The sequence below is a fragment of the Trichosurus vulpecula genome, chromosome 1 (genome assembly GCF_011100635.1).
Source record: "Trichosurus vulpecula isolate mTriVul1 chromosome 1, mTriVul1.pri, whole genome shotgun sequence".
In the NCBI taxonomy this organism is placed as follows: Eukaryota; Metazoa; Chordata; class Mammalia; order Diprotodontia; family Phalangeridae; genus Trichosurus; species Trichosurus vulpecula.
Window position 1 is genome coordinate 120,353,612 of NC_050573.1, and position 23,405 is coordinate 120,377,016.

At 37.7% G+C, this 23,405-nt stretch overlaps 1 protein-coding gene across 3 annotated transcripts in view; it reads left to right on the forward strand.

Moving 5' to 3' along the window:
* ENPP2 (ectonucleotide pyrophosphatase/phosphodiesterase 2) overlaps positions 1-23,405 on the forward strand; it is a 189,612-nt gene that overhangs the window by 105,106 nt on the left and 61,101 nt on the right. For all 3 annotated transcript variants that reach the window (XM_036739570.1, XM_036739576.1, XM_036739567.1), the window contains exons 9-12: positions 1,942-1,997; positions 11,554-11,619; positions 12,275-12,347; positions 19,594-19,702. In XM_036739570.1, the coding sequence (XP_036595465.1) occupies positions 1,942-1,997; positions 11,554-11,619; positions 12,275-12,347; positions 19,594-19,702 (304 nt within the window). The remainder of the gene's footprint in view (positions 1-1,941; positions 1,998-11,553; positions 11,620-12,274; positions 12,348-19,593; positions 19,703-23,405) is intronic.

The following is a 23,405-nucleotide window of genomic DNA, read 5'->3' on the forward strand; positions in this document are numbered from 1 at the left end:
TCTATCTGCATTCAGACTCCATTAGTTCTTTCTCTGGAGGTAACATTTTTTATCATGAGTCCTTTGGAGTTGTTGGACATTTAAAAAATAATTTTAAAAATGATGAATCTGATAATCATATGAAACTGAAATTTGTGTTTTATATAACATTTGTGTTTTAAAAAGTATATATTAAACTTAACTTAGTAATAACAAAAATACCCTTGTCCCCTTCTGAATTTATTTTTGTTTTCTTCTGTGCATTAAAAAATGCATGTTTCTCTCTCTCTCTCTCTCTCTCTCTCTTTCTCTCTCTTCCAATCTCCCTCTCCATTCCTCTCTCTCCATCTCTCTGTCTGTCTCTCTCCATCCCTCTCTCCCTTCCCCACCTCTCGTTCCCCCTTTCCCTTTCTTCCCTATATCATTCTTTCTCTGTCATTTACATAAACATACATAACATATTATTGTTAATTATGACAGGATGAGAAGGTATGAATGGGTTGTAAGTTGCCTTGCTGTCTAGTGTATACACATCAGTGAAATTGCAGATCCATCAAAGTCTATTATGTATATTATGTGTACTCTATTGTATTATATGTGTATATATTATGTGTAAAATCACATTATGAACCTTTTCCCAACCAGAAGGAGAAATATTCATTCAGCTGATTTTTAAGGGGAATCTAGAGCACAGATTTCAAACTGGAAGGGAGCTTAGAGGTTATCTAATAAAAGCTGTTAGGTGGCATAGTGGATAGAGGACTGGACCTGGAGTCAGGAAGACCTGAATTCAAATCCAGCCTCAGATACATACTAGTTTTGTGACCCTGGGCAAGTCACTTAACCCTGTTTGCCTCAGTTTCCTCATCTGTAAAATAAACTGGAGAAGGAAATGGCAAACCACTCCAGGATCTTTGCCAAGAAAACCCCAAATGGAGTCATGGAGAGTCAGATGCAATTGAAATGACTCAACAACAACAAATAAAAACTGAGGTTCAAAAGGTTCAGCTACTTGTCTTGGGTCGCGTTGGTAGTAAGTGAAAGAGATGAGATTTGAACCCAGGTTTTCTGACTACAGAGTTGGTGATCTCTCCATTGTGGAACATTGCCTGTTGCAAGCATGAGTTATTGACTTGAATGCCATAGAAAGTCTGACATGGGTGCCAAATTGGTGGTATTTGACCTTTTGAACAGTAAGGGAAACCTATGTTAATGATTAATTTTTTAGTGGTGAGATAATGAGTAGGACCTTGCCACATGGTCCCAGCATGCAAAACACTTGTTGAAAAATACAGGTACACAAATTTTTTATAATGAAAAGAGACCAAAAATTAAATTCCACAAACATTTAATAAACACCTACATCATCCAAGGGGCAGCTAGGTGGGGCAGTGGTTAGAGTACTATGCCTGGAGTCAGGAAAACCAGAGTCCAAATCTATCCTCAGACACTTACTAGCTGTGTGACCCTGGGCAAGTCACTTAATCCTGTTTGCCTCAGTTGGAGCAGGAGATGGCAAACCACTTCGGTATCTTTGCCAAGAAAACCCCAAATGGGGTTAAGGAGAGTCAGACAAGATTGAAACAACTGAACAACAGCAACATAATACAAGGCACTATGCAGGAGTTGTAGATACAGAAACAGATATGACACAGACCTCGCTCTCAAGGTGCTTATGTTCTAATAGATAAAAATACTAGATAAATTATAATATATTCTAATAGACAAAACTCCAAACAGTCATTATATGAAAGCTTCACCAAAAAATGTTAGTAATGTTTATGGAAATGAATCTGGAATTCATTTGCAATGTTTGCAGATTGATGTTAAATTTATGGAGGGGGTGTTGTATTGGTGGGGGATGTAAGAGGTATGACACGTTGCGCCTTAATGCCTATTTTTCCTTTGGGGGCCAAAAGTGAGAATGTGTTATATATAAGCCTCTTATATTTTCCTCATTAGATATGGATTACAGCCATCAAACAAGGGGTGAAAGCTGGGACATTCTTCTGGTCTGTGTAAGTGACCTTTATTTTGTGGCTAACTATAGAATTAAATTCTGAATTCAGTTTCTTGGTAATAATAAAAACTAACATTCATGTAGCCCATTATGGTATACAAAGTGCTTTTCCTATATTAACTTGCTGGATTCTCATGACCACTGCTATTCAGTTCTGCACTGTGGTGTTCATTTTGGATAATATAAAAAGCATCAGGAACATTTCATTCATGGGTTTCCATGAACCACCGAAGAGTTATTTAAGGGGTTCTTTCATTTATTCATTTCATTCATTCTTTAAAGGTAAAGTAAGTTACAAGCAAGGAGAAATCTTCCTTCTTCCCATACATCGTTTTCAAAGCTTTTTTTCTTTTCACTACTTAACAGAGTTTTAGTAATTTCCCACCTAGAGAATGTATATTTCTCTTCCTCTCTATTTTTTACTGTGGTTTGCATTATCATTTTCTATAAATATATTACAACATGCTTTATTTATTTTGGTCTGTGACTTCAAAATGTTTGTGTGGTCTTGAGCTGCTGGGAATTCGATGTAGTGGTCTGGTGGTAGGGAAGGCAAGACAGGAGACCAGGAAGACCTCTGTTCCAGCCTCATTTTGTCCACTGCACTGAACTTGGGTTTCCTTAATGAGAAAATGGAGCTAAGTCCCTTCCCCACAGAGGTGTTGGGGGAGGATTAGTAGTTAATGTTTATGAAACGATGCTAAGATGAAACATACCTAATAAAAGTGTCAACATGTTGATTTTTTTAAAGGCTCCTCAGTAAGAAAAGGAATCTGTTTCAGCTTTCATTGGGATTTTGTTCCCACTGAGATGTTCTTTCCATTTTTTTTATAAACCACCTTTACCGTTTATGCCTTAACAAAAATCTGCCTATTCTGGAATAGCAGTGTGCTGAAAGCAATCACAAATTCAGGTTAATCCAGAGTGGCACCACCTATATTCTCTAACTGAAGGAATAAAAGTTGCTTTTTAAGTTTTGAAGAGTCAAATTGAAATTGGATTTGGTGATCTGAATCTAAGACAGAAGTTTCCTTTAAAAATTTTGGCTTTTTTTCCCCTAAAGTGTTCCTGAGTTGAGGAACGAGTATGGGCATATTGGAAATGACACTGTTTAACTTAACTGGCATGTTGATCTACCAATTTAATCTTGTAAACTATATATTTTTTTAACCCTTGGCTGTAATGGATCCTTATAGGAGCCCCTTCTTCCTCTACTCTGTGCATTTGCTTGGCAAAGTGGAGTGATGCCAGAAACATAATTAATACAGAGAGTATCCCCCCCCCAAATGTTCAAGGGTGAGTTGAAAAGACACAGTGTTTGGATTTTGAATCTCAATGTTCTCCACCCCCTTCTGGCACCTTTCAAGAAGGTAGCTGTTGTGCTCCAAAGATGCCTATGAGTGTGTCTCTTTTACTTTCTATATTATTTTTCCTTTCCATTCTATATGCTGGGAATTCTTAGAAATTTTTTCAATATCAAAGGATTACAGTTCAGTTTAGGGATGGGGTTCTCCTAAATAAAAATTAGAATTCAACAAATATTTATTAAACAGTATAGTATTGTAGATAGAGAGCTAGACTTAAGTCAGGAAAACCTGGGTTCAAATCCTGCCTCAGAGACTTTTATTGACTGTATGGAAGGAATCTTCCTATCTAGACTGACCCTTACCTCTAGGCAGAATTGTACTAAAACCACATGTCAAGAGTTTTCTATAGGGGAGGAGTCAACTTCTTTTCCTCTATAGCTTATTTACTCTCTTGGGTCAGGGAGCTCTGTCTACTGCTCATTCATTCATTCATTTCATTCAATAAGCTTGGGTACACAGGCTGCAAAATTAGCTGTTCCTTCAGTACAACTATAGCACTGATGATCATGACTTTCCATATGAAGATGTCATAAATTATTTAATCGACATCATCATCATACTCCTCATTTACTTCTGTTATCTTAGTTGTCTCTCATAAGTTCCCAGTAAGGGTGGCTAGTGAAAGTATTAAGGCAGGGAGGTGGTGCAGTGGATAGAGTACTGGGCCTGAAATCAGGAAGACTCATCTTTATGAGTTCAAATCCTGCCTCAGACACTTACTAGCTGTGTGACCCTGAGCAAGTCACTTAAACCTGCTTGCCTTAATTTCCTCATGTGTAAAATGAGCTGGAGAAGGAAATGGCAAACTACTCCGGTATCTTTGCCAAGAAAATCCCAAACGGGGTCACGAAGAGTCAGACATGACTGAAGTGACTGAATAACAACAATGAGAACCAGTAACTAGGTGGCGTAGTAAATAGCATGCTAGACTTGTAGTAGGGAAGAGCTGAGTTTGAATCTTGCCTCAGAATCTTACTAGCTATGTGATCCTGAGCAAGTCAATTAACCTCTCTCTGTCTCAGTCTCCTCATTTAAAGAAAATGGGGCTAATAATAGCACTTGCCTCACAGGGTTGTTGTGAAGATCAAATAAAACCATATTTTAAAATCACATTATAAATATCATTAATAATCTAAAATCTTATTAATTCTATTATTAATAACAGATGAGGAAACTGGAGTCCAGTAAGGTGAAGTAGTTGCTCAAGATCAGAAAACTATGAAGTGGCAGAGCCAGGATTTCAATTCATGCTCTTTTAACTCCAAAACTAGTGCTTTCTTCTTATTAAAGTCATCCTTCATCAGCCAGGAATCCAGATTAATCAAAATCATGGAACTTTAGAACTAGAAAAGGCTGTAGAGAACATTTAGGTCAGCTTTTGTCTTTTTTTACGGGTGAGAACCTGATACCAAAGTCATTACGTCGCTTGGCCAGGGTCATACAGCTAATGAATTGTAGACAAGGCCCTGCCGCTGAAGTCCCCACCTCCTCTACCACTCGCTGCTGCCACTTTGAGTCCAGGGTACCAGCTTAGGAGGAAGGCAGGAGAAGTTAAGTGGGTTCCCTCAAAGATAGACTCAACTGGAATAAACTCCATTTTGTTCATCATAAGTATCATTCCCTCATTCTATCCCTAAAGTCCCAAAGTACCCTATTGGCTCAGGAGACCCTTGTCAGAGTTCATTGTGTCGTTTATTGGCTGAATGGGCGCAACAAAGTCCATATCAAAGTTGATGTGCTGCATAAAGCGAAGAGGGATTTTTCTCAAGGCCTTGATTGGGATTTAATCTTTCTTTTCAGACTGACCTCACATTACTCCCTATCACGTGCTCTACATGCTCACCAAACCGGCCTATTAGCCGTTCTTTGTACATGACACCCCATCTCCTAACTCCCTGCCTTTCCCCAGACTGTCCCGTCATACCTGGAATGCTTTCTTCTCTCACCTCTGGGAATTCCTACTTCCCTTCAGGGCTCAGCTCAAGTGCTACCTTTTAAGGGAGCCCTTTCTGAATCCCCCTCCCCCACCCTGTCAGTTGTTAGTATTCTGCTCCCTATGAAACTGCTTTGAAAGTATTTTAGATACATTTAGTAATAAACTCATTTGTGCACATGTCATTTCCTCCTCCTATAATGTACGCTCCTTCAGGGCAAGGATGATTCTGTTTCTGTCTTTGTAACCCTGGTGACTAGCGCATTGTAGGCACTTTATCAAAACGTGTTGAATGAATCTTAAATGGAGTGTGGACTTTTGGCTAAGTCCTCAGTTTAACATTCAAGTGCTCTCTGAAACTGTCTAGAGATACTAGCCGTGTGCCACCTACCACCAGGTTCTTTATGAAGCATCCTTGGTTATGAATTCCTGTCCCTAATTTGGAAATAGCAGTGTCTTCTGTTCTAGAAAGGGCTCTTACGATAAGTCGAACTTATTTCTATAAGTACAATCACCCGTAGGTGGCCTAGCAACACAGTCCATTGAGAAGAGAGGGGAAGAAATTTAGTGTGTAGGATCAAGTTGACATCATCATTTCTTGGATTCTCAAATTATTCTCAGTCTCCTCCCCAAGAGCAACAGTACAATTTGGCTTAATGATACCTTGCACTAGTATTGCATTTTATACTTTTCTTTTTTCTTTTTTTTTTTTTTTTTGCTTTTTTGGCAGGGCAATTGGGGTTAAGTGACTTTCCCAAGGTCACACAGCTAGTACAAGTGTCAAGTGTCTGAGGCTGGATTTGAACTCAGGTCCTCCTGACTCCAGGGCCGGTGCTCTACTCACTGCACCACCTAGCTGCCCCGCATTTTATACTTTTCTAAGCTCTGCTGTATCCGTGATTTCATTTGATCTTCAAAGGGCCCAACCATTAGCCAAAGAGAAAGTGGCAGTGCCCTTGCTCAGGAAGAAGGTTCAGGTGCTGGTATGGGTATAGTGGCCAAAAGCTAACTGGAGAGTTTTTCACAGGAAGACAAAAGGACCCTTTGAGTCAGGCAGAATGCAGCCCAGTCTTGCATATAACAGGTGCTGAATGTTTTCTTTTATTGAATGTAGTATTCCATAAAAGCAGTGGGCCATCTGCCTCTTTATTCTGCTTTGGGGTAGAGGAGGGCATGATGGTCCCTGGACTGATCTAAATTAAATAGGAGAATTAAAGGAAGCAGTCTTATCACTTGTAACTTATGAACCAGAATGATTCTTGCACATCTTCCTTTTAAACCCTAACATGGAATTAGTTACCATTTGTTGAGGTGTGTGGTATATGGAGAGTGTTGTCTCTGGAGTTATGTGACCTGGGTTCAAAACCAAGCTCTACACACTATCTGGATCATCTTAGGCAAGTCACTTAACCTCTCTGGGCCTCAGTTTCTTTAACTATAAAATGACAGAGGTTAGATTAAGTAGCCTGTGGGATCCCTTGTAGCTGTGGATCCTAGTATACTTCTCTCTCCCTAGAATCTCTATAAAGATAGTTGACACTATCTACCTGTGAGCAATTCACAGGATCTTTGTTTCTTTTGAAGGGAGGAAATATTTGTCTTGCCCATAAGTACCTACCTTCTACTTTTGTGTGTAGCTCTTTGACAAACAGACCATATGAGTTTATTGACAGGCAATGTGATGTAGTGGAAAGAACATTGGTCTTGGTGGAAGGAGACTCCAGTTGAGCCTGTGCCCTGGCTCTGATACTTGTTAGCTATGTTAACCATGGCAAACCACTGAGCTGAAGTCTGCTCATTTGTAATATAACCCTGGCACTACTCACTCGCATGGTCGATGGGAGAAAAATGCTTTGTAAGCTTTTAAGGGCTGTATAAATGTGAGTTGTTGTATACATTAGCTAGTCTTTCTTTGCAACTCACAGGAATGAGTCATGTGTCTCAATATTAAGGCCCTCTGGCCCATCAAGATAGATCTTAGCCATCGTTAAAATGACAACATCTTGATTTCTTTAACATCTGGGACTTCTTTACTATGAACTCTAAGTTCTTTCATTAAACTGGACATGATACTGTAATAAATGCCTGGCCAACACCATCATATCTTGGATTCTGTATATTATTACTCGGTTTCTCCCTAATAGTATATAGTACAATTTAATTATACTTTGCCCTTGTATAGTGTTCTTGTATATATGTTCTCAAGTCCCATCACATCAATGATTTTATTTGATTCTCAAAAACCCTGTAGCTCCATGAGGTTAGCACAATGCCTGGCACAGAGTAGATTCCTTATAATTACTTACTGATTGCTGACCATCGATTACACAGGGTAGGTATCTCAACCTCATTTTACAGACAGTACAGTCTGCTATTTTTTTTTCTACTGGACCTGTGATATCACCAGTATAGGGAGTTCCTGAGGATGAACTTCCCCTATCATTGTAGATGAGTACTTTTTCTTCTCCTTCTAGTCTTGGAGAATTGCTTATAGGCACTGAAAATTGGTGACTTGCTCTGGGTCATACAGCTGTTGTTGTTTTGTTTGTCCTTCGTTTTGGAAGAGGACCATGACATCAGGGAAATGATGACATGACTTGCAGTTGACTTTGATTTGAGTGAGGGAGGGCTGTTCAAGGTCGCCAGCCTCACTTTTTCCTCTAGAGCCATCTGGGTCCAGTGGCCTGATATTCATCGGGATGACTGGAGATGGCCCTGGATGCAGTGAGAGACCCTGGCCCTTTCAGGCTAAGGCCTTTTCAGGTTCTCACTTTGAGTGAGGCAATGGCCATTCAGTAAATAGGCATCTTTAAGAAGTGAGTCAAGGGGTAGCCCCTTTAATTAAAAAAAAAAACAGAAAAAAATCAAACTGGGAGGGGAAGACCCTCAGGGTTGCTGGTCAAAAGAGAAACAGTTACCACTGACATTCACTGAGTCAGGAGGGCCTAAACTATAGCCATTAAGCGGAGCTTAGGCAGGGACCTCTTGCGGTCCAATCTATGAGCTTCAGAGTGAAATGGGGAAGGAAGGAAGGAAGGAAGGAAGGAAGGAAGGAAGAAAGGAAGGAAGGAAGGAAGGAAGGGAGGGATGGAGGAAGGAATCTAGCCAGTAAACCCCATGTTAGCTGGGGAGCTTCTGACCATCAAAATTTACCTCCCTTTGGAGAAGAGAAGGAGAGGGAGAGATCAAGCTGAGTTACCTGGCTGGTGGCTGACTGGGTCCCCATTCAGGCAGCTCAGACTACTTGCAGGTTGTGTTTGTCCTCCGTTTTTGAGGAGGAGCATGACATCAGGAAAATGATGACATGACTTGCAGTTGACTTTGGCCTAGACAGTATAAAATACCCGAAAGTATGCCTGACAAAACAGACACAGGAACATATCAGAGGAAGAAGTTGAAGTAAAGTCTTTCTGACTCCAAGGCTGTTTCTCTATCTGCTACACCATACTGCCTCAGTTTAGTATGATTCTTGCCTTTTAAATAAGTTGTTTTTTTGTGTGGCTGGCTTGTGTCTGTTATTTCCCATTAAGGCAGCATACATAGAGCATGTCCCAAAAGTCTTAGTGCAGTTTAAGCCTATATAAGCTTACAGGATACTAGCACTATAATAAGACTTCAGGAGGCTTAAGCTGCACTAAGACTTTTGGGACAACATTATCCATTCCATATTGAATACTTTGGATATGTTGGTTCATCCCTTCCTAGGCATACCATCTTGAACATATCCCTACCTAACTTTGTTCTTTAAGTTTCAGATTTCTGTCTTTGAACTTTAACTAGAAGGAATATCATTGTTCTTCAGCAGTGTGGGATGAGTGCTGAATCTAGGGTCATAGGACATGAGTTTGAATCTTGGCTCTTCTGTGTGACCTTGTGAAAGTCACTTACTATCTTTCTTTGCCTCAGTTTCCTCTTCTATGCCATGAGGGGGCTAGACAAGATGACCTTGAAGATCTGTTCTTGCTCAATATCTATGATCCTTTTACTACATTTCTTTATATGCCTTATTCCAACTTCTAAAGTTTCATCCTGTTCTTTTATCTCATTATTTCTTTTATCTTTTGCCATCCCACCATATGGATTTTCCACCATTCCCCTATACTTGCAATTTTAGCATCAACACTGTACTGAATTAAGGAAAAATAAAACAAACATATTAAAGTATGCTTATCCTTCTGTTTGGATAAACAAAACTCTTTAAGGCTATTTTGTTTTAGTTGGGCATTTGATTTTAAGTTTCTAATGGTCATATTTAGGGTCTAATGGACCATATTTTGGGGGCATATATGGGCATCTCACACATTGTCTAAAATGCAAGAATCATATAATTTTAGAGTTTGAAGAGACCTTAGATATTATCTAGTTCAATCCCCTTAATTAGCAATTAAGGGCTCTGAGAAGACCTGAGAAGGAAAATGACTTGTCTGAGCTCATGAGCGGTCAGTCATAAAAGCTAGGCATGGAACTCAAGTCTTCTGTCTCTTTATCCTGTGCCATTTTCTCCACACTCCGATGTTCCACCTATTAGTTGGATTTTGGAGTCACTCTGTTTGCCGTAAGATTCTAATTCTGTCATAAATGTAGCCTTCGGAGTACATACACTACCAATATCACTTTGCTAGATCTGAAAATAGGATCTTGTAAGAGTTACTAAATGTATTTAAGCTATATGTTTTATACAATTCCTTTTAACTTGTCAGAATTCATAGAATCAAGTGGGTTACTTCTGCTATCATTTGTATATTTCATACTGATTTTACTAAACTGAGTAAGTTTTAAAGTTGCAATGGAGACAGATTAAAGGCTATATAACCTTTGCCTTTCAAAGTTAGAAAGGAATTCAAATATGTAATATTCATGTTCAGATAGGGTGAATTTCTTGTGTTATGGAATTAATTAGCTTAAAGATTAATCATTGTTTTACTGTCTCTATCTCTAAGTAAATCTAGCATATAACATAGAAGGCCATACTCCAAAGAAGGGAGTCTGAGTGGACTTGAACTTGGAGTTAAGTAATCTGCCCACATTGGTGCCTGTGATAGTAACAACCAGGAAGAGTTCAAGGAATTAAGTAATTAAAATTCAAGTTTCAAGGGACTTTAGAGATCATTCATTTCAACACCGTCACTTAACAGATAAAAAAATTGAAACCTAAAAGTGTAAACCAGTTTGACCATGGTTTCTTTTTTCTTTTTCTTTTTTTTTTAAAGCAAATGCAGTTAAACCTCTTTTTTTGTTTCTTTTCTTCTTTTCTTCTTCCCTCCCTCCTTTCCTTCCTTCCTTCCTTCCTTTCATATGAACTTTCAGCTTATACACCTCTAGCACCTCTAGCTGCTTCTCCTCTTAGAGTGAAACAACCAGAAAAAAATCATATTTTTCAGCTCTTAATACACAAAAAAGGGAGCCTGGGACCCTTTATTGTAATTCTTTCTAGAGTAAGATGTCATAATAATGAAATTCAATCCAACTAATTTACTATGCCTAGGAGCTCATTGACAACAAGGATCGTCTTTTACCTTTCTTTGTATCCCCAGGGCTTAGAACAGTGCATGGTACCCAGTAGGTACTTAAGAAATGCTTATTGACTATATGCATAAGCACTAGGGATATATAGAAAAGAAAATTACCATTCCCTACCCTTCAGTTTACATTCTTCTGCAGGCTCTTAAAGGTATACAGTTCAATACAGGATCCCAGCTTGTTGACTAAGGTAGCTAATATGGAGGAAAATAGCATTCTTTTCCAAAGTCTTATAGCAACCTTCCCTATACAGTAGAGAGCATTCCTGAAGGCATCTTCAAAATCTCAGTCAAACTTTCTCATTTTGGAGATGAGGAAACTGGGGCCCAGAAAAGTCAAATGTTTTGTCCAAGGATACACACAGCTAGTTAATGGCAAACCTGGGACTGTTGCCCAGATCTCCTTACTTGTAGCCTTCTACTGTCTCTCCTATTACATATTGCCTCTCTAGAGTACGCATTGAAGGAAGGTTCCTCAATTTGACCATGAATCACATTTTCCAACCTTGGTGTTCTGTGGCAGAAGTTGAGCAATGTAGAATGTGGCAAATGGAAAGATGAATTTAAACATTAATATGAAAGAGGGATTTTTACTAAAGCCAAGTGAAAACAGATTGTGACAAATAAGATCAGCTTGGCCTACTGGCAACATAAAAACTCATCACATTTCAAGTTTTTTTCTCTTTCTGCAATGTTATATTAACTATGTGTGTTGTGTATGTCTTTGAACCCTAGCGTCATCCCTCATGAGCGAAGAATATTAACAATACTGCAATGGCTTACCCTTCCGGATAATGAAAGGTAATTTTTTGTCCTTCTCTAATTTTCTTTCTTTCTTGTAAATTTCCATTTTAGATTTGAATTACATGGAAACCTAGATGGAACATTAAGCCAGGATTCGAGCCAATGTTTGGTATTATTAATGTTGTGTGGCTCCTAGTCTTAACCATGTCACAGGTTACTTAAGAGGAATAGAATGGGCTTTGATTATCAAGGAACATTTAATTTCATGGATTAACATCAACTATTTATCCTATTAATTGTAACCCAGATTAAGTAAATCAGGAGCTTTGGGAATTGTACAAGCAGCACCCTAAGGGTTGAGAAAATGTCGACTTAATTGTGACTTTAATAAAGAATTCTCAAATGATACAGCTTCCATAGTCCATGTGAGTTTTCCTTGGGCCACGTACTCTCTTCATTGTTGCCTGGTACCCTTCACCACATGTATTCTGATAACTTAATGAAATTATAGAGTGACTAATTTGTAAATTGTGTTGTGGGGGTGGGGAGGAGTGGGAACTGATGGAAGAAAAACTCATGAGTTTTCCATAATAGAAACAGTGGTTGGGAGGTTAATTAACTTCATTTGAGAGGATATTTTGCTGGGTTGTGAGAGGACATTTGGTATGTTTGGGGTTGGGAGAGAAATTCTGACGCCCAATCTTTCTTGTAGGCCTTCTGTGTATGCCTTCTATTCTGAACAGCCAGATGCAGCTGGACACAAATATGGCCCATTTGGCCCTGAGGTTAGTATATTCATGATGTGCCTGAGAGGAACAGGTATCACTGGACTACCCTCTGCTCTCCCTTTGTGATATTTGATTCAGTTCTTAGGCAAAGCAATAAGGTAGATTTATAGGAGTAGTGTATCTTTGTTGTTGGTTTATAACCAAAAACATTTTAAAATTATGATTACTTGGCTTGAGTTTTTAAGATGTCTATCTCTCATAAAGTGGTTTGGGTCAAATTGCATTAATAAAAAACAGGGCTGAAAATTGGTACTGTAAAAAGTGAGGAATAATCCAGTTCAGATACCTGCTATGATGCATATATTTAAATATGTGAAAGCTCTACAAGTTCTTCATCATGAGGGAACTCCCAGTACATGGGCTCCCTCCACCTGCAACTCCTCTATTAGAGTTGGACTTACTCAGGGTCACACAGATAGTGTCACAGATGGAATTTGAACCCAAGTCTTCCTGGCTCTGAGTTCAACCTTTATCTAATACACTTGGTTGCCTCCATGCTGTCATGTAGATGATTTGGAAATGAGTGCTTTTAATCCTTGGATTTAGAGTATAAAGGAATGTGAAAATGAAAAGGACACTTGAAAAAGTGCTTTCTAGGGACTTAAGTTTTCAAAGATTGATTCAGATAATAAAAATGTAATAACAGTTCACAATTACATAATTAGAAGAATTTGTAATATATTGTATAGAGAGCTAGCCTAGGAGCAAGGAAGGCCTAGGTTCAAGTTCAGCCTCTGGCATCTTTTCTTTATGAGCCTGGACAATTCACTTAGGCTACTCTCTAGGGCTAGAAGGAGCAGAAAAGCTGCTTCCCTTGCATTGGCTGAGGGAGCTTTCTCACCACAGAGTTCCCGAATCTAGTGAAACCATAGGTTTAGTACCTACCCCCTTAGAATTAAAAAGTGCTTTATATACATAATTTCATTTGATCTCCATGACAGCCATGTAAGGTAGATAGGGTACGTATTAGCCTTGTTTTATGAATGAAGAAATTGAAGTGTGAAAAAGTTCAATGATTTGTCAATGGTCAGATGGCTAGTTTGTGGCAAAGCTGGGGTTCTAACCTAATTCTTCTGCTGTGAATTCTAGTGTTTCCAATATGCTGTAGCTTTCAATCCAACTCAATAAATATTTGCCAAATGCCTGCTATGTGCAAAGTACTCCCATGCTTGTTGAATTACTGGAGCAAAGTGATTTGGATTGAGAGGTACAGGGTAGGAAAGGGAGGCATTGATGAAGAATGGTTATAGTTGGGTAACCAAAACTGAAACTCCTTCATAAGAGGAAGAAAATACTCTTAAATTAAAGACACTTTGAAATTGGAATTAATCTGTTTGAGAGCTGTGCCATTCACCTTTTATTAGGTACCCAGGAATTTTGATAGTAGATTTTCTCTTTTACTACACTTATTAATATAATTTCAAATTATAAGAATATTTTTCCATGAGTATTTTTGGGTGGGATATTAATGTCAAATGACGCTCTATACTGGCATTTCAGTATGGACATTTTCCAAACTCTCTGGATTTTGCAAATTTAACCTTTTTGATGTATTTACAGTTTCTACCTCTCTTTCTTAATGTAGGGTTGTGAGATTATTTTTTTCTGAGAATCAAAAATTTTACTTCGATTGCTAGTCAGTTTGAAAATGTTAATTGTTGGAGACTGGTAGATTCTCTGATATTCTATGAGAATGGTATGAAGAAAACCAAGCTCACATTGTTTAGAATAGGCATATATTAGCAGTGCATACTGACGGTAGGAGCATGTATTATTAGCCTCATTTTACAGATGTGGAAACCAAATGTCAGAATGGTCGATTGAATTGTGCAAGGCTACAAAATAAGTAGCATCGAAACTTCATGAATGCATCCAGGCTCTTTCCTCAATAGGTGGCTGCCTCATTTTTATGAAGCATAGATGACAAATGACTAAGATTGTCATATACAAGCATAAAATAGAGGTTTGTTTGATCTCGTATTTAACTGGGTAAGAATAGTTCCTGTTAAATTATTAGTTCTAGTTCTACATTTTATATTCTATATTACTATTAATCAATCAATCATTTAATTAAATAATTATTAATTAATACATTATATTAATATTCTATATTAGTTCTATATTTTAAGTTAACTGTATAGCTCTATAAGTGAAGTCGATGGCAAGGACTTTTACCCATGTGAAATGAGAAACTAAAACAACTCAACAAAATCTCTCTTCTGTTGAATATATGCTTTGGGCTCAAGAGTATGGCAAATGAATGTTGTCCTCTCATAATATATTTTTAAAAGTATTATTGTATGGTTCATCTAAGGAATTGATGATCTGAAGGATTTTTATGAGGTAAAGTATGATTTTGTGCTTTAAAATAAAGGAATGGACATGGAGAATGAATTTGACATTATGTTTGGTTAAGACACCCTGGAATACAAATTGCTTATTTCTGAAGTTCAAGTTGGCACTTTGTTTGGCTACAGGTATCAAGCTTTCCATGAAAAAGATACTTAATTTTCCTATCAAACTTCGTACTCCTTCCATAGGGTTTGCTCCTGGTTTCACAGGGTACTGGTGAATGTTCACATACATGCTTGCTTTTGGATTTCTGCCATCTCTCTTTTATCTTCTGTGCTTCCTCAGTGACACTCTGGTAGGTTGCCCTTCCAGGTCGAGAGGCAGAGCTTTGGCTGACTAGTTACTACCCTCCTCAGATGGCCTAGCATACTTTTGAAAGCAGGGCCAATAGCCCTCCCTTGTCTCCACCCTCAATAACCTTAGGCTAATTCTTCTCAAGTCAGGCTAGAGAATGGCTGGTTAATGAGAACTTAGCTTTCCTCTCCCTCTAACTTTCGAAGGAGGAAACTTATGCAACGTAATCATTGGACAAAAACCTGTTCCAACTAAAACCTATTCTTGCTGCTCCTCTAACATGCTGTCTTGGAATGACTCTTGGGAGTCTTCAGAATGTTTAGGTTTCTTGCAAATGGCCTGGAGTGTGATGGGCAGATTTGAGCTCTTGCTGAATGTGTTTGGGAACCATGAAATGAGAAACTCCTCTTTTTCTTTCTTGCTACTCTTCTCTTTGGGACTTGCCTGAAAGCTTGAAGCATTTAAAAAAAACCCGAAGTCTGTGGGGCTGTGCCTTCCAAAATCTCCAACTGTGAGAGGGATGAGTGGCAAACAGAATCTCCTTTTGCAACTGCTTGTCCTGAAAATGACAAATTAGCATGGCAGATCCCCCCTGCCTCCCTAGATACACTAACATTATTCTTCCCCTTCTCCCTTCTTGCATTCAAATGTCTCTGTGACCAGCCCAACCAAGAAAAATCAGCTAGGCAGTCCTAAATAAATGGCATTTTAAATTCACTTTTGTAGCACCAACAAAGCAGGGTGCCTACTTTAATCCAGTGATTAGGAGCCCCAAAAGATCAGTTAGCTATCATTGTTCTCTCAATTCTCAAAAACAAATTTCCACAGCTATTCTCCACCGACCTCCCCCACCAAAAAAAATTCCCCAAAGGAGGTAGTTTCTGGTAAACAATATTTAAGTAGATTATTTTCTCCAGGGGTCATCAGAAATTAAAAGTGCTTAATGATTTTAATCTTGGAATTCCCCCTATTTGAAAAGAGACATTTTGTATGTTAAAAATTTCATTGATAGCCTTAGACCTAGAACTTCTTCATCTAAGAATTGGATAGACAGGGGCTACAATAGCAATGACATATTCTCTATCCTGTGGTTCTGATATGCTGTAATGAGTTTTTCTCAAGGCTTCTTTAAGACTAAAACTTATATTTTTGCCTCTGTGGTTAATTCCACCCTTGGAATATTTTTTTTGATACTTGCCAGTAAAGGAGACCATTATCATCATAGGTACCTACTAGATCTTAGCGTGGGTCCTATCCTATGTGGCCTTGAGCCTATTGGATCATAGATTTAGAGTTAGAATTGACCCTAGGGGTCATTAAGTCCAACCCTCTTATTATATATAGGAAAAAATGAAGGCCGAGGGAAGCAAAATAACTTATCTAAGATGCTAGTGGTAGTAGGTGGCAGAGATGAGATTAGAAGCCAGGTCCTCTGTCTCTGAATCTAGTATTCTTGCTTTCCACATAGTAATGACCATACCATGCCTTCTCTAAAGAAGGTGGTTTCTGCTATGAAAAGAATTAGGTTGATTATTTCCTCCAGGAGACACCAGAAATCAAAAGGCTTAAAGTTTTTCTTTTTGAATTTCCCTAATTTCAAAAGAAAAATTTTGGAACTTAAAAAACCCAGCACCCAGATGAACCAGTTATTTGGAGATGGGGCATTCTTCATAACTAAGGGAACCCTTCACAGTCTGTGAAGTATCAGCTAATTGATACAACCAGTTGAGGAATTCTTTCTCTAACTTCCCCTATGATTGATTTCCTCTGTAAAGTTGGCCTTCTTTGCTAATATAAACCCACATGGGTGTTTACTCATAAAAAGGGCTCCCGAAGTTCATTTCAATTACAGATTCCCTTTATACTCATGCTATTAGTGCAAAAGCTGCTACCCTGCCAGCAAGAACAATTTAGGGGGTTCCTCTCTGCAAGAGGTCCCTAAATTGTCCCTTGTACCAACTTCCTTATTATCTAAGAAGGCTTTTTCCTTTCTGGCCAAGACTCTGCTGACACCAAATGGCAAAGGGTTAGTTGTACTCTCTGCCCCTGGGGGTGACAGGCTTTTTCTGAGTCCAGACATCTCTCTCCGCCAGTACAGGAGAGTAGTTATGGCTCCCCTCTTACTCCGGCTAAGAGACCTAAGAGGAAGCTAACTCCTAAGAGGAGACAGGAAAGACCAGTTGCTTCTCCAAAGAAACGAAGAAGAAAATTACATAGGATGGCCCATTATGCTGCGGAAGCCCGTCGGGATAAAGTAAGTTGACCTATTGTTCCAAAGCTTTCTGCCAGGAAGGCCAGAGGGAAGGCTCTTCTTGGTACCTTGGAATTTTAGAATGGTAGTGCTACTTCCTGCCCAAAGTTTTATTTAATTTTCAGGGTCCATTTGGCTTTTAGGGTCCAAAGAGTCTGGTGCACAAGCCTGTCTTCCTGCTTCAGATGGATACTATGAAAAGCTTTCTTGAAGGACTTTTTGAATGCCCATCAAGCTAGAAAAGCATGCTTCTCCCCATCACCACCTTGCTTCTATCAAAAATAGTTTTAGCATCTGAATTCAAAAACATATTCAGAAAACTATTTCTTTGATTTCATAATTTGCCCTGACTTAGGTCCTCTGACAAAAGGGACTTTCCAAGCTTTCTTTCCAAAGAAAATTGTTACTTGCTCAATCTTAAATAATGAGATCCTTCTAACAGGGAAGGAAGGAGGAAAACACCAAGGATAGTTTGACCTCAAAAGGAGAAAACTCCTTAAAATAGTTGGCTTAAATCATTGGGCAACTTTGTAACCAAACACACTTTCAGGTTAGAACATGAAAGGTGGAGACAGCAATAAGGAGTAAACAAGAGAGAGTATTGTTGGTATAATCTTGCATTGATGGGTAATATCTACACTGCCAGAACATCTGAAACAGCCCAAAGGTTCATTTTTTTATTTGTCCATGTAGCCTCAAACTTCTTGTGAGTTAGTGTATCATAAACATCAAAGTCCAAACTTAGTCCTGTTTATCTAGGTCTGTGTTCTTGGCACTCTTTGGAGGGAAGAAGAATTCTCCACTGCTACTGATAGCAGCAACAGGGACTTAACAAGCTCTCGATATTTAATTCCTTTTTCTTTAGGCAACAATTTCAGGCAGGGTTTTCTCAGAAGGACATTATCAGTCAGAACATCTGGGAGTATCTGGAGTTCTTTCCTCAGTTTTCAGGGTGAAACTTTCAGTGACATTTGCTGTGGAACAGAATTTCAGATGCCTAATCCCATCTTGAAGGATTAAATCTTCTCAGTGCAACTGGATTAGAAGTCTTAATTCATCTGAGGAGATACTAATAGAATGTAGCATTTAGGTAATATCAAGTAATCATTATTTGAATGAAAATGATATCCATTTGATGTCTTGTGATATTTTGAAAGTTGCATAAATTTAGATAAGTAGTAAAATTTGTAAAACATTCTATCATATAAATGTTTGAGAACCTGTCTGAAAAACTCTATTTAATAGTTGAAGTTAAAAGAATTCAGATCTACATGCATACAGGTTAAAATTTTGAAAGGAAGCAATAGGGCAAGGGATCAGATTGAGGGCCTTTTCCTTGGAAAACATTCTTCAGAGAAGTTGGGCTTTGAGTCTTTTTTAATAGGATGAACAAAAAGCCCATATAAAATAAATTAAAGATTTGTTTTTGTTTTAAAATGTTCACAGGGTCATAGATTTGGAGCTGGGAGGGACCCTAGAAGTCATTTAGTCTAATCCCTTCATTTTACAGTCATCTGTAAAGAGAAAGCCAGAAAGTTAAGTGCCCAATTCAAAGTTGGCTCTTCTTGACTCCTGAGTCCAGTGTACTATCAACTACAGCATGCCTTTTAAGGGACACATTTTATTTTCAAAATAAAGCAGGAAGAATTTGCATGTCAAAATGATCATACAATGTATTTTTAAAAATCTCCCACTATTAGTATTCACTGAGTTTTCTTTCTTTTCATGTCAATGATATTGAAGATCTTTGGAAGGCTGTATGAATACCACTATATTGATAATGTCCCAATTCATAAGTGATGAAAGCTTAGGTACCAAAGGAAACACCATTCTTGAAATACCTACACTTGAATAAGCATTAAGTGCCTACTATGTGCCATGTGCTGTCCTTGGTGCTGAAATGTCCCCCCCCCCTCCTTTAAAAAATAAACTTACTCTTCTGTTTTGTTCATCTTCTTGTTTTTCCTGGTTTCTATCTCTCATGGTACCTTGGGAGCTTCAAATATTTATTTATTTCCATTCATCTTTGAAAGATTATATTTTTGAACCTCTACTTTAAAAAAAACCAAGAGCTTGTACATCTTTAAAAACAAAAAGCGCTTCCTTATTAGTAATTCATATGTGTGTGTATTTTTATACATACACATACATATATATGAGTTACTATGAAGTAATTAGCCCTAGTTTCTCTAATAATTAGTGAGAAAAACTTCCAAGCCAAAGCTCTGCCTCTTGATACAGAAGGTTACACTCCAGAATTTTCTAAGGAGGGAGATCAGTGAGAAATAAGAAAAGGAAAGCAGAGAGACAAGAACTGACTTGGTTGTTCTTCAACATTTTTTACAGATGACAAATCCTCTGAGGGAAATTGACAAAACTGTGGGACAGTTAATGGATGGACTGAAACAACTGAAATTGCATCGTTGTGTTAATGTCATCTTTGTTGGAGACCATGGTAAAGTCTTTTCCTCCTGTATAATAAAATTTTCAAAAGGACAACTTCTTAGTTATTGTCAATGGTCAGGGCAAAAAAACAGAAAATAGGTGATAACTAATGAGTGAGTAGTTTCTATAGACTGCTTTTAAATATAGACTATAATTCCAAAATAAGTGAAAAAGATCTTTGAAAGGAACCCTCCTCTGACAAAATACTCCAGTACTTAAATGGATCCTTCATCTAATCACAATTGATATTTTTTCCCATCTTCTCATCTTTCTTTGCCTTTTCATCATGTGCACTTTTTGCCTGTTAAAAAATTCTTCCATAGAGGCATAGCCTATTATATTCAAGGGTTTTTCTCTGCTTCTTTTAATTTTTCATGGATACTGGTGCAGAACTTGGGCTATCTGTTACTGTTATCTTCTACTCTCTTTACGTAACTGTCCCACTTCCTTCTCTGGTCTTACAGGTCCACAATAAGATCTTTTAAGGTACATCTCATAGATGTATATTGCAATGTAATATGCATAAAATAAGTATGCAAAATCACCATATTTTACTATATGAAAGACTTTTTATATTTCTTTCAGTTCAAAGATGTTTTATTTCTTTTTATTCCCAACCCCTCTCCTGGTCATGTTTGTTGTTATTCTTTTTCTGAGAGAAGTTTTAGGCTACATTCAGATTTTGCATGAACCGGATTTGGTGAATGATGCATTGCCTTTTCTTTGATCAATATGTTCTAAGCAGGTGCTGCATCCATTTTGGTTTAAAACATAATCTTGCTGTGGCTTTATAATATGCTGAGGACTGCTCTAAAAATCTCAATTCCTCCCTGAAAAGATATTATAGTTCACTAATATATAAATGTCTTTTTGACACACATATATGTGCATATATGTATATGTATGTGTGTATACATATACATGTACACATACATATACATACATATACATACATACATATATACACACATTTCTGCCAGTTGTTTTTAATAAAGAAGTTGTAGAACCTATTAGGGAACGGCAGTAGGCAGAAAGGGTATTTTCAGAGAAAGCAATAGGATGGTGAGAGAGTGCTTTCCCATTATTGGCAATGTGCCAATAATGGGCCCTCATGTGGAAGAGGGATTTGACTAGTACTGCTTGGCCCAAAAGGGCAAGAATAGGTAAAAGTTGTATAAAGAAATTTAGGCTTGATGTGAGGAGAACTGCCTAACAATTCTATGCAAAAGTGATATTGGCTATCTGGGGAGGTGGTAGGTTCCCTCTTACTTGAGAAGTCATGAACAGTGCCTAGACTACCATCTGTTGGGGATGTGGTGGAAAGAATTCCTGTTCAGAGCCAGATTGAACTAGATGGCCTCTGAGGCCTCCTCCCACTCTGATACTTTGTGAGTCTGTGAAGATCCTGGTGCAACAGGGAGAACTATGGAAATGAGAAGACAAAGTGGCTCTTCTAACTCAGTCCTTGAAAGAGGTGTTTTGGATGGAAATGGAAAATTCCATATCTCCTCCCTCCAGGACCAATCTCTAAGGTTGCTATGAAGTCCAAGGTTGCCTGCATAGTAGTATAATGCAGTTGTATTATTTAATATTTTCATCAATGACCTGGATAAAGACATAGATAGTATGTTTATCAAATTTATAAATAACACAATGTTGGAAGGAGGGTGGATGGCTAGTGCACTGGATGACAGAATCAGGATCCAAAAGGATCTCGATAAGTTAGAGCATTGGATTGGATTTAATAAGATGAAATTCAGTAGGTATACATGTGAAGACTTGTGCTTGGGTACAAAAAGAGAGCCTCATAAGTACAAGATGAAGGGCTGACTTCTATAGCAGTTTGTCTGAAAATGATATGGGTATATTAGTGAACCAGAAACTCATAAGTCAACACTGCATTAATACTACATGACTTCTAGGAACAAGGAAGCAACATTTCCTTTGTACTGTGTGTTAGATAACATGTGAATTATTATATTGAGTTCTGGATGCCATAGGTTAGGGAGGACTTTGATATGCTAGAGAACAAATTCTTTGCCACCACAAAAAGAGTTGTTATATATATTTTTGTACATATGCGTCCTTTCCCTCTTTCTTTGATCTCTTTGGGGTATAGCTTTGGTAGCAGTATTACTGGGTCAAATGTTCATACACTTTAATAAATTTCTGAGCATAGTTCTAAGTTGCTTTCAGCATGGTTGGATTAGTTTACAACTCATTATTCACAGTGCATTAGTACACCTGTTTCCCTACATCCCTTCCAGCATTTGCAATTTTCCGTTTTTTGCTTATCTTAGCCAATCTGATAGGTATGAAATGGTACTTCAGACTTGTTTTGATTTGCATTTCTCTGATTATTAGTGATTTAGAACATTTTATACGATAATTCATAGCTTTGATTTTGTCCTCTGAAAATTATGCCCATCCTTTGATCATTTATCAGTTGAAGAATGGCTTTTATTTTTGTAAATTTGACTCAATTCCCTGTATATTCTAGAAGTGAGATCCCTATCAGAGAAACTCGCTGCAAAGATTTTCCCCAGTTTTCTGCTTTTCTTCTAATTTTGGCTGCATTGATTTTGCTTGTGAAAAAAAAACTTTTTAATTTTATGTAATCAAAATTGTCTATTTTACCTCCTGTGAACCTTTCGATCTCTTGTTTGGTCATGAATTCTTTCTCCTCTCCATAGATCTGAGACATAATTTCTTCCCTGTTCCACCAATTTACTTATGCTATCACCCTTTATGTCTAAATCATGTACTTATTTTGAGCTTATCTTGTTATATAGTGTGAAATGCTAGTCTATGCCTAGTTTCTGCCAGACTACTTTCAATTTTACCCAACAGCTTTTGTCAAAAAGTGAGTTCTTGCCCCAATGGATAGTATCTCTGGGCTTATCAAACATCATTTGCTTCTGTATATTGTGTACCTATGTGATCAACCTATTTCTCATCCAGTACCAAATTGGATGAATACAGTTTTATAGTATGATTTGAGATCTGGTGCTGCTAGGTACCCTTCCTCCACATTCCCTCCCCCGCCCCAGTTGATTCTCCTGATATTCTTGGCCTTTTTTTTTCCTGTGTATGAATTTTGTTATTATTTTTCTAGCTCTATAGAGCAACTCTTTGGCAATTTTATTGGTATGGCTCTGAATAAATAAATTAATTTATGTAGAATTGCTATTTTATTATATTGGCTGGTACTAGCCATGAATAAATAACATTTCTCTAATTATTTAGACTTTTTTTGTGTGTGTGAAGAGCATTTTGTAATTGTGTTCACATAATTCTTTGTGTGCCCTGCAGTAGACTCCCAAGTCTTATACTGTCTGTAGTGATCTTAAATAGGCTTTCCCTTTTTGTTTCTTCCTTCTGGATTTTGTTGATAATATACAGAAATGCTGATGATTTGTGTGGATTTATTTTATATCCTTCAACTTTGCAAAATTTGTTAATTATTTCCACTAATTTTTTTATGTTGACTCTCTAGGGTTCTCTAGGTAAACCATCCTATCATCTGCAAAAATCAATAGTTTTATTTCTTCATTACCAATGTTTGTTCTTTCAATTTCTTTTTCTTGTCATATTGCTATCCCTAGCATTTCTAGTACAACATTGAGTAGTAATGGTGATGATAGATATCCTTGTTTCACTAATGATTTTCAACAATGCTTTCTCTTGGTTTTAGATAATATTACTTATTTAAA